The sequence below is a fragment of the Podarcis tiliguerta genome (genome assembly GCF_965153285.1).
Source record: "Podarcis tiliguerta genome assembly, chromosome: 4".
Classification (NCBI taxonomy): domain Eukaryota; kingdom Metazoa; phylum Chordata; class Lepidosauria; order Squamata; family Lacertidae; genus Podarcis; species Podarcis tiliguerta.
In genome coordinates, this window is record NC_139537.1 from 3,087,825 (window position 1) to 3,098,989 (window position 11,165).

The following is an 11,165-nucleotide window of genomic DNA, read 5'->3' on the forward strand; positions in this document are numbered from 1 at the left end:
TGGGGCAGAAGGGGTGGCTGGGTGGCATGATCAGGTGAGCCTACAGTTAAGCTGTCCCTCCGTCTAGCTTGGGAGAGCCAGTGTGGTGTAGTGGTTAAGAGCGGTAGTCTCGTAATCTGGGGAACCGGGTTCACTTCCCCGCTCCTCCACATGCAGCTGCTGGGTGACCTTGGGCTAGTCACACTTCTCTGAAGTCTCTCAGCCCCACTCACCTCACAGAGTGTTTGTTGTGGGGGAGGAAGGGAAAGGAGAATGTGAGCCGCTTTGAGACTCCTTCAGGTAGTGATAAAGCGGGATATCAAATCCAAATCCAAACTACTGTGAGTGGCAGGCAGTGGTTCTTCCAGGCCCTGGCCAGAGGAAGGACTTTGACAGCTCAGCCGCTGGACAGCCTTTGACAGGAGATGCCTCAGGGGTGGAACCTCAGGTCTCTTTGCGAAAGATGTGCTTTGCCACTGAAGACCCAGTAAATTGGGGGCAGGGAGCAGGGACCATTTTCCTGGCTGAATTGTGCACATAGAGCTATTGCTGTGCCCTCCTGCTTTATGCAAGGTCATACAAAGAGTGTTTCTCTTCCCACCAGCGTGAGAGAGAGAGCTGTGCGTGAGCTGCTGAACCGCCACTGCAGGTTGCAGGAGACGCCCGAGTCGTGGAGCAAGGAAGCCTTCCTGATGGAGAGGCTGTGTGTGCTGCCAGAGTGGATCCACGAGGCCAAAGCCGTGAGGGCCAGGATGGAAGGGGACAAGCATAAGGAGGCTCTCTACCTGTTCAGGGCAGGGCACTGGAACCAGTGCCACAGGCTGGTCATCAGGCACTTGGCTTCAGGTAAGGCTTCCTTCCTTCCTTCCTTCTCCCAGGGCGTGGCGGTAAACAGGGCGTCTAACTGAGTTTGGACTGTCTTTACCAAAACAAAAAACCTGCAAATACTCAGTAGGATTTTGCCTTGCTTTCTAAAAGGAGGGGGCTTCTATCATTATTACAGTGATACCTCGGGTTAAGAACTTAATTCGTTCTGGAGGTCCGTTCTTAACCTGAAACTGTTCTTAACCTGAGGTACCACTTTAGCTAATGGGGCCTCCCCCTGCCGCCACACGATTACTGTTCTCATCCTGAAGCAAAGTTCTTAACCCGAGGTACTGTTTCTGGGTTCGTGGAGTCTGTAACCTTTAGCTTCTGTAACCTGAAGCGTCTGTAACCCGAGGTACTACTGTATTTATTAAATTTGTACGCTGCCCTTCGGTGGTTCACAACATATATATACAAAATGAAAATACAAAATGCATAATTAAGCAAACGCAGCTCAATAACCCCCCTCTCACAAAACCCATAGAATGTTATTCAACATAGGGGATAAAATTGAACCCTGAGGAACCCACACTGAAGGCTCCACGGGTCTGAAGAGCACTCCCCAAGCATCACCCTCTGAAAATAACCACCCAAGTAGGACCAGAAGCACCGCAAAGCAGTGCCACCCACCCATAACTCTTGACAGCTGCTCCAGAAGGTTGCCATAGTCATTGGCATCAAAAGCTGTTGAGAGATTGAGGAGAATTAACAGAGACCCATTTCCCCTGTCTCATTCCCAACAGGTCATCATACAGGATGACCAAAGCAGTTTCTGTGCCAATTTAAAGGGCTCTGGAAAATCAGTTTGGGAGTCCTCAACATCGCCTCTGAGACTAGTTCCATCAACGGAGGCAGTGAGATCTCTGGGCAGTGAGGCAGGTGGTAAACCAGCAGAATCCCTAATTTGTCCCAGTTGCCCAAAGCCAAGGAGACACACTCTAGATTCCACCCCTCCTTACAAATTGAACAGACACCCTCAGGAGGCGAAGGTGCCCTCTCCTAGTGGTGTTTCTTCTTCCTGCTCACAGCTTCAGAATGCCACGTGTCCCATTCTTGGCGTAGATGTTGCCCACATCCGAAAGTCGTGTCAATTTCAACATCTATGCCTGCCTTCCGGCGAGTTGCTGTTTTACCAAACGTTCTGCCAGGCACAGTAATAATAATAATAATAATAATAATAATAATAATAATAATAATAATAATAATAATAATAATTTATTATTTATACCCCGCCCATCTGGCTGGGTTTCCCCAGCCACTCTGGGCGGCTTCCAAAAGAATATTAAAATACTGTGATACATCAAACATTAAAAGCTTCCCTAAACAGGGCTGCCTTCAGATGTCTTCTAAAAGTCTGGTAGTTGTTGTTCTCTTTGACATCTGGTGGGAGGGCGTTCCACAGGGAGGGCGCCACTACCGAGAAGGCCCTCTGCCTGGTTCCCTGTAACTTGGCTTCTCGCAGTGAGGGAACCGCCTGAAGGTGTTGAAGTTCTCTTATTTGTTCATCGCTTGCTGTTTCCCTCTTTCAGATGCCATTATTAACGAAAACTACACCTACCTGAAAGGGTTCTTGGAAGACCTGTCTGCTCCAGAGCGCAGCACCCTCATCCAGGACTGGGACACCGCAGGGCTGGTTTTCTTAGACTACATCCGGATCATCGAGATGCTTGACAGGATTCAGCAGGTGACACACTCAGGGCGAGGATGGCGTCATTGCATTTGTACCCCGCCTTTTTCTCCCAAGGAACTCCCAGGGGCTTGCGCGCTTCTCCCTCATTTAATCCTCACAGCAGCCCTGTGAGGAAGGGGAGGCTGAGAGGCAGTGACTGGCCCAAGGCCACCCCGGGAGCGTCATGGCTGTATGGCGACATGAACCCCAACCTCCCAGGTTCTAGTCCAATACTCTAACCACAACACCAGACTGTTGCATCCTGCCTGCTCCCTTACAGAGAGCACTCTTGGGAATTTTCCTCTTCCCAGTCACATGCTGATCGAGCCTGATGTGCGTATTCAGGGAAAGCTACACTGCGTGCCCCTGTTGAAGCTAGTTCAAAATATAGGGAGTAAGGCATGGGAAGGCAAACTAAGGCCCGGCGGCCGGATCTGGCCCAATCGCCTTCTAAATCCGGCCCGCGGACGGTCTGGGAATCAGTGTGTTTTCACATGAGTAGAATGAGCCCTTTTATTTAAAATGCACCTCTGGGTTAGAAAAATTAGAATATCATGGAAAAGTTCATTTATTTCAGTAATTCAACTTAAAAGATAAAACTAATATATGAGATAGACTCCTGACATGCAAAGTGAGATATGTCAAGCCTTGATTTGTTATAATTGTGATGATCATGGCATACAGCTGATGAAAACCCCAAATTAACAATCTCAGAAAATTAGAATATTAAATGAAGTCAGCAAAACAAGGATTGCAAATAGAGCAAGACTGGACCTCTGAGAAGCAGAAGCATATCTCACTTTGCATGTTATTTCATATATTAGTTTCATCTTTTAAGTTGAATTACTGAAATAAATAAACTTTTCCACGATATTCTAATTTTTCGAGTTTTACCTGTAGTCTGGTTCCCCACAAGGTCTGAGGGACAGTGGACCGGCCCCCTGTTGAAAACGCTTGCTGACCCCTGGACTAAAGCATCTGAATGTTCCTGTGTTGAGACATTCCCTGCAGATGAAAAATAAATCGGCTAGCATGCCAAGGAAAAAATGTTCCTTTGGACATGCTGGTTTTCTACTGGCAGGGAGATGGGCTTACCAAGGGAGGGTGTGGCCTGTCGAAATCTCTGCTACGACCGAGCTCCTCCTCCGGTCGAGCCTTTGGAATCTCCTCCGACGATGATTAACGACCTGAGCCTTTGATAAGGCTCCAGGCACATTCTCCATTCAGCAGAGTATCAAAGCAGCAGAAGAGAAATTTGAGCTACTTTGCTAGGTTTTATTTCTAACTACGCAGACAGAAAATAAATATACATGCTCTCTCTGTGAAAGGCAGAGAGCAACTGGAAAACAAGAGGAACAGGAAACCAGTGACATCACATCCGTCTCCTACCTTTCGTGAGACTTCCAACAGCCTGGAATCTCTGGAATGCGAAACAGAGTCTTGTGACTCCAAGCACTGCACAGTGGCATAAACAGAAACCAGCATGGCCATGCAGTTGATGTATGGGGGTCTTTCCATTTGCTGTGCTCTTCCCACAAGGAGAGGAGAAGGAGATAGCCCTCTTTTTTCTTAGGCTCTAGTGCCCCGCCCGCCATGAGCATGGACACTTAAATGCTGCAAAAGGTGACTCAGAGGCTGAGACTTGCCTGCTCACTGTGTCTTCTAGCTTGGGGGTGGGGGAGTGAGGGGGGACTGCCAGGACCCCCCCGGCGCATGCGGCTCAGCTTCCCATTCCAGTGATCTGAGGAATTTCTGGGAGGGAGAAGAGCTTCAGGTGGCTTCACCGGGCCGGGGGCTCTTTGAATAGTAATGGTGGTCATCGGATGCACCATTGCGAACACTTGCCTTGAGATTAGGAGGGGGAATCTGCCCCGTGGAAATTCCTCTTGAAGCCTGGCATGAGACATTTTAATAATGAGAAAAATCCCCAGCGGGACTGTTGTCACCCCAGTGAGTGATGCTTCTCCCTTCTCCTGGGTTTGCTTTTCAGCTGGATTGCTCTGGGTACGAACTGGAGGAGCTGCACACTAAAGTGACCTCCCTTTGCAACAGGATAGAGCTGCTCCAGTGCCGCAATGCCAAGGATAGGCTGGCTCAGTCTGGTAAGGCTGTGGGCATGCTGTTTAATAATAATAATAATAATATCTTTATTGTCATTGCCCCCTTCGGGGACAACGAAATTACTTGACTGCTCCATAAAAACGCTAATTAAACAATACAGTATAATACAGCAAGGGAGATTAGATGACTTTCAAAGTCCGGGCTTCCCATTCAGGGCCGAGATCGCTCTGGAGAAGAAGCTGTTCTTAAGACGGCTCGTTCTTGTCTTCATCGTCCTGTATCTCCGTCCCGACGGCAAGAGCTCGAAGAGACAGTGACCAGGATGCGATGGATCTTTTACTATGTCCAGTGCCTTCCTATGGCACCTTGTGGCATAAATCTGCTCTAAGGTGGAGAGTGGGCAGCCAACAATGCTCTCTGCTGCCTTAACAACCCTGCGCAACCCCATCCTGTCCTGGGTAGTACAGCTTCCGTACCACACACATAAGCCATAAGTGAGCACGCTCTCAATGGCACAGTGATAGAAGGCAAGCAGCAGTTTCTGCGGAAGATGGTTTTTCCTTAGTATTCTCAAAAAATTCCTTCCCTTTTAATAATAGTAATAATAATAATAATAATAATAATAATAGTAATAGTAACAACAACAACAACAACAACAACAACTCCTCTCTTCTGCAATGTGGCTCTGAATCTTCATGGCCACTATCATGTAAAATGCAGAACCTGGAGGCTTTTGTGGTGTGGAGTTTAGGTAACACCACAAGTCCATGGTGGTGGTTTTCAGTTGCCTTGTGGAACAACGCAGGGCACAGGGCATGTTGCAAAATGTGGGGTTTATTGTAATACTACTACTACTAATAGTAATATTAATAATAATTTATTTGTACCCCAGCCACTCTGGGTGGCTTCCAACAAAGATTAAAAATACATCAAAATGTCACACATAAAAACTTCCCTGAAGAGGGCTGCCTTCAGATGTCTTCTAAATGTCAGGTAGTTGTTAGACATCTCATGGGAGGGTGCCACCACCGAGAAGGCCCTCTGCCTGGTTCCCTGTAGCTTTGCTTCACACAGCGAGGGAACTGCCAGAAGGCCCTCTGAGCTGGACCTCAGTGTCCAGGCAGAATGATGGGGGTGGAGACACTCCTTCAGGTATACTGTCACTGTTCCTTTATTTCATTTATGAATCGCTTCCCTTGAAGCATTTCCAAATACCAAATGATTGCAGATATAAAAACAGTTAAAGCAATTACCTCTGCAAAACCAACTTCAAGTATGTTCAGAGGCTGAAGGCTTTCCTCATCTTCAAAGAGCCAGTGCCTGCCTGATGCGTAATAGGAGTGGCTGGCTGGACCGTGTGTGCTCTGCTCTGCCTGGCAAGGAGCCACAGTCAGCTTACAACTTGTTGACCTGCCCCCTCCCAAGTAGGGAGAGGTTGGGGAAGCTCCGCTTGCCAGCTGCAGCCACAACTCGGGGTGCTTTTTTCGCCCTAAAAAGATGAGCACAAAGACTTCTTCTCTGCCGCCTCCGAGATCAGTGCTGTGTCTAACAGCCTTAAGCTCTAGGCGGGTAGATGTTACATAGTCCTGCTTTCCAGCATCCAGCACAGGCTGGTCCCCTATAGCTCTCTGTGGTTCTGCAGTTGGAGAGTGGAGAATCGTAGAGTTGGAGAGATCCATTTAGCCCAAACCCCTGCAATGCAGGAATCATAGCTGCATTCCCGGCTCCATTTCTAAGCTGGGGGGCGACCAGTTTCAGAGACAGAAGTGGACCTTTTTGGTCGGATCTAGCAAAGCAGTTATTACAGCTGTACAGCTGAAAACGCTGGCAGCGTTAAGATAAAATTCAACAGTTTTGATGGATGCAGTACCGTGGTACCTCGGGTTACAGACGCTTTAGGTTACAGACTCCGCAAACCCAGAAATTGTATCTTGGGTTAAGAACTTTGCTTCAGGATGAGAACAGAAATCATGTGGCGGCAGGGGGAGGCCCCATTAGCTAAAGTGGAGCTTCAGGTTAAGAACAGTTTCAGGTTAAGAACGGACCTCCAGAACGAATTAAGTTCTTAACCCAAGGTACCACTGTAATGGAATACTGAATGGTATAGTTTTTAAATAAAATATGCAGGGATTTATGATATGTAAAATGAATCATGGAAAGAGAAGAAGAGAAGTCATTGATATTTTAAGGATGTACAAATGAGTGTTTTAAATTGGAAAACAGAAAATTTGATAAAAAATTATATTACGCTTGTAACCTGAGATCAGCCCAAGAGCACACCCTAGACTAGACCACTCGTGTCTGGTAAATGCAAGGGCTTCTCTCGCTCCCGCAGGGAAATTGCTGGAACAAACTCAACCAAATACTTTTCAAAGCTTTTTGATACGTTCAGTTGCTCAAGCCTCCGCTCTTTTGCCCCTTTCTCGCACCCAGAAATGGCCAAGCGCATTGTGGACATCCTGCGTGTGGTTTTGAGCCTGCAGCACCCTCCGGACTCCGCCTCAGACTCCACCCCGGACGTGCAGAGAGTGCCGCTGCGCCTGCTGGCCCCCCACATCGGCCGCCTCCCCATGCCCGAGGACTACGTGCTAGAGGAGCTGCGTAGCCTCACCCAGGGCTACCTGCGGGAACTGACGGTGGTGGCGCAATGAGGGCAGCTTGCCTCCTCGCCTGGACGTAGCTGCCCTCTCTGAACGATTCGTCTGCCCTTTGGCCCCAGGGGTGTAGGCAGCCCCCTTCCTGCACAACTCCTTCCCACCCCGGGCTGCTGCACAGCCACCGCAGGGGGCAAAGTGCAGAGACTGGGCTCTGGTGTTGCGACACCTCCTCCCCCCCGCCCCCGCTTTCTAGTGTTAATAAAGCCTTTGCCGCAGCAGAAGCCAGCTGTGGGGGTCACTGGACCTGTGGCGGGCAGAGAGCAAGGCACCTTACAGATGGCACAATAAAATCAGTGTGTGTGTGTGTGTGTATGTATACAGTCAAATCTCCATTTCAACTGAGCTCTGGTCAGCGTCCGTTTGGTTTTTTTTGGAGGGGGCAGGGGCTTTGAGTGTGTCCTGCGCTGCTGGGTTTGGACAAGTGGAGTCGACCCTGCTGCCCATGTGCCTTATGGGGCTGAGTCAGATCTGGGTTGTGCTGCCTGGCCTTTGCAAAGAAGGGAGGGAGGTGGAGGCACAGCCAGGTTTGGTCCGGAAATGACACCGTTGGCTGATCCTTGCAGGGGGGAAATCCCTCAGCGACGTCAGCTTCCTGGCATCCTGTCTTGGGGCGGCACAAATGGCACCCCAGAGTGCTTCTGATCCTTGCAGGGGGCTGGCAGGTTCCCCTCCTTCTGACAGCCTGGCTTGAGTCTTCAAGCTGAGCTGCGCCTGTTCTTCATGCCGAATCCCTTTGCAAGAAGTGCTGGGGGGGGGGGGACGCAACCTGATTTTAGGTTTTGTGCTGGGGGTGGGGGGTGGGGTGGGGTAATGGCTCAAACCAATCAGTTCAAGGTGGTCATGTTGAATGTGCTTGCCATGTGCTTTCATCATATTGCCGAAAGGGAATTCCAGATGCGAAGCTGGCTGGCAGCCTCCAGGGCCCTGGGGTGGACAGTCTGCCCGAATCTCATAGGGCAGGGTGAGGTCTGGTGTGGGTGCTGCCCCTGCGGCCAGTTGCGTGGGACCCCTGGAGGCAGTGCGTGTCTGCGTGTGCGTGTATGTATTGGGGGGGGGGATGCCAGCAAAGTGGTGACGCATGAAGATTATGTAAAGGTTTTTATTAAAAACTATAAATAAATGATCCAGATTATTTTCTTGTCTGTTTTTCTGGAAATACCTTTATAAGAAAATAAAAAAAGTTTATAGCATTTTCCTGATTGCCTCTCTTTTTTCCCTTCCCTGCCCCTCTCTTAAGAATCAAATGGGTCAACCTCAGACTTGGGTCTCTATTGTAACTAGGGGGCAGTGTTCAGTTCCGGGGTGTGTGTGTCCCTCTTTAGGAGGAAAGGTGCAGGCACAAGAATTGGGTGCAAGAGGAGCTGTGTTATTCCTCCACCATGCAAGGTGCTACGCTCTGTATACGTTCCTGGGCATCATGAGTGGCGAAGGGGCTGCTGCCCTCAGGCCTTGCTTGCAGGCTTTTCCCTCCAAACACTGTGACTGGAGAGAGTTGGGTGAGATTCTGTCCTGGGATTGGAAACCAGAGCTCTTGATGAGCAAAGTCCAGCTCTCCTCCCCACCCTGGCATTCTCCTTATATGGTGCAGGAAATATTTGCAACACTTTGAAGACTGTCTGTCTTTTTCAGAGACTATTTTGTAACTGCTCTGTAGTCACCCACTCTGTAGCTGCCTCGCCTCAAGTCTGGATTTGGTACAAATCATCCCAATCCAATCCAGTTCCGGATTCAGAGAAATTGGTTGCATTGCCCCAACTGAACAGGATCAGAGAATCGTAGGGTTGGAAGGGAGCACAAGGGGCATCTAGTCCAACCCCCTGCAATGCAGGAATCATTTGCCCAACGTGGGGGTTGAACCCACAACCTTGAGATTTAAGAGTCTCATGCTCTACTGACTGAGCTATATGGCCTTCAGCTGGACACAACAGGACCTTACGTTTTCATGATGGTTATGCTCTAGCTCCTCAACCAGAAGCATCACTTACTACCACTTGCTGGGAGAATCATAGTGTGGGAATGTGGAAAGTGGCAGGAGAGGATATGTTGATTATTAATATCCTTCCTAACTTGCGCTAGCAAGTTTCATTTCCCCTTTTTTACGGAGTGGAAACTGATTGCAAACTCAGGTGAGTTTCTTAAGTCAACAAGCAATTCCATCTGGCTTGTCCAGATTGAAATGTGTTCCACTATGTTCCTGGTAAGACCCCTTGAATCCCTCCTAAAAGAATAAAGACACCACAGTCTTACTGATAAGTAACAAAAAGTACAGTGGCACCTCGGGTTACAGACACTTCAGGTTACAGACTCCGCTAACCCAGAAATAGTACCTCGGGTTAAGAACTTTGTTTCAGGATGAGAACAGAAATCGCGTGGTGGCAGCGGGAGGCCCCATTAGCTAAAGTGGCGCTTCAGGTTAAGAACGGACCTCTGGAACCAATTAAGTACTTAACCCGAGGTACCACTGTAGTTTTACTAAAGATCAGGCAGAGCACACAGTGATCCCTGAAGGCAGGCTTTAGGCTTAAAGTTACGAACATGTACAAACAGGTTTACCCCATATGGGAGATTACCTGGGGGACTGCTTGGCTGGCAGCCAGCAGTTCAGTCCAGGAAGTTCGCAGGACGAAAAGGGAAGATGGAAGAGAAGAGAGGTGGCAGTGTGACTAGAGAAGGGGTCAGCAAACTTTTTCAGCAGGGGGCCAGTCCACTGTCCCTCAGACCTTGTGGGGGGGGTGGACTATATTTTGAAGGAAAAAGAATGAACGGATTCCTATGCCCCCCAAAATAACCCAGAGATGCAGTTTAAATAAAAGCACACATTCTACTCATGTAAAAACACGCTGATTCCCGGACCATCTGCGGGCCGGATTCAGAAGGCGATTGGGCCAGATCCAGCCCCTAGTTTGCCTACCTATGGACTAGAACTTTTGTTAGGTCAGGTAAGGTCAGGCCCACCTACTGGTCACATGTAAGGAAGGATGGTCCAGGCCAGGAGGAACAGGAAGTTTGACTGGCTGGACCAAACTTTCCCTTGCATGTCCACTCTAGCAAAACAAGGGCTGTTGTACTTGACTGCTCCCAGTGGATTACATCCCACACATAGAACTGTAGAGCTAGAAGGCACTAAGGCTGGGCGATATATCTATAACAAGTTTCATAATTTTTGACCTGGCATTATATTGCGAATCATGATGTGTGTGCGTGCGCAAAAAATCACAATGTGGCGAAAAAACAGCCAGCCAGCCGCTACATAAAGGTAAAGGGACCCTTGACCGTTAGGTCCAGTCATGACCGACTCTGCGGTTGCGGCTCTCATCTCGCTTTACTGGCCAAGGGAGCCGGTGTACAGCTTCCGGGTCATGTGGCCAGCATGACTAAGCCACTTCTGACGAACCAGAGCAGTGCACAGAAACGCCGTTTACCTTCCCGCCGGAGCAGTACCTATTTATCTACTTGCACTTTGACGTGCTTTCGAACTGCTAGGTTGGCAGGAGCAGGGACTGAGCAACGGGAGCTCACCCCGTCGCGGGGATCCGAACCGCCGACCTTCTGATCGGCAAGCCCTAGGCTCTGTGGTTTAGACCACAGCACCACCCGCATCCCTTAGCCTCTACATAGCCCCGCCCTTATTTCAGACATTGTGACACATCAGTGTATTCCGATGTTTAGCTGGTGATATATCACAAGGCTGAAAACCAGATATCGCCCAGCCCTAGAAAGGACCCCAGGGGTCATAAAGTCCAACCCCCTGTAATCTAGGGAGAGAGCTACTTTCCTTCCACATGGTGCCTGGGGGCTTCTCAGAAGAGGCCCTTGTGGCAGAGGCAGACTTAGGGGTTTCAAATTTTAGTACCACCATGTGCCTTGCTAAAACTCAGCACCTCCTCACCTCTCTCGCTCCATTCTGAATAATAGTTTCAGCGTCCCTTGCG

At 49.2% G+C, this 11,165-nt stretch overlaps 1 protein-coding gene across 7 annotated transcripts in view; it reads left to right on the forward strand.

Moving 5' to 3' along the window:
• The window catches only part of NUP98 (nucleoporin 98 and 96 precursor), a 47,714-nt gene extending 39,291 nt beyond the window's left edge, over positions 1-8,423 (forward strand). For all 7 annotated transcript variants that reach the window (XM_083436030.1, XM_083436032.1, XM_083436034.1 and 4 more), the window contains 4 exons: positions 584-825; positions 2,376-2,530; positions 4,506-4,617; positions 7,010-8,423. In XM_083436030.1, coding sequence (XP_083292156.1) covers positions 584-825; positions 2,376-2,530; positions 4,506-4,617; positions 7,010-7,227 — 727 coding nt within the window. In that variant the 3' untranslated portion in view covers positions 7,228-8,423. The remainder of the gene's footprint in view (positions 1-583; positions 826-2,375; positions 2,531-4,505; positions 4,618-7,009) is intronic.
• Positions 8,424-11,165: the final 2,742 nt, after the last annotated feature.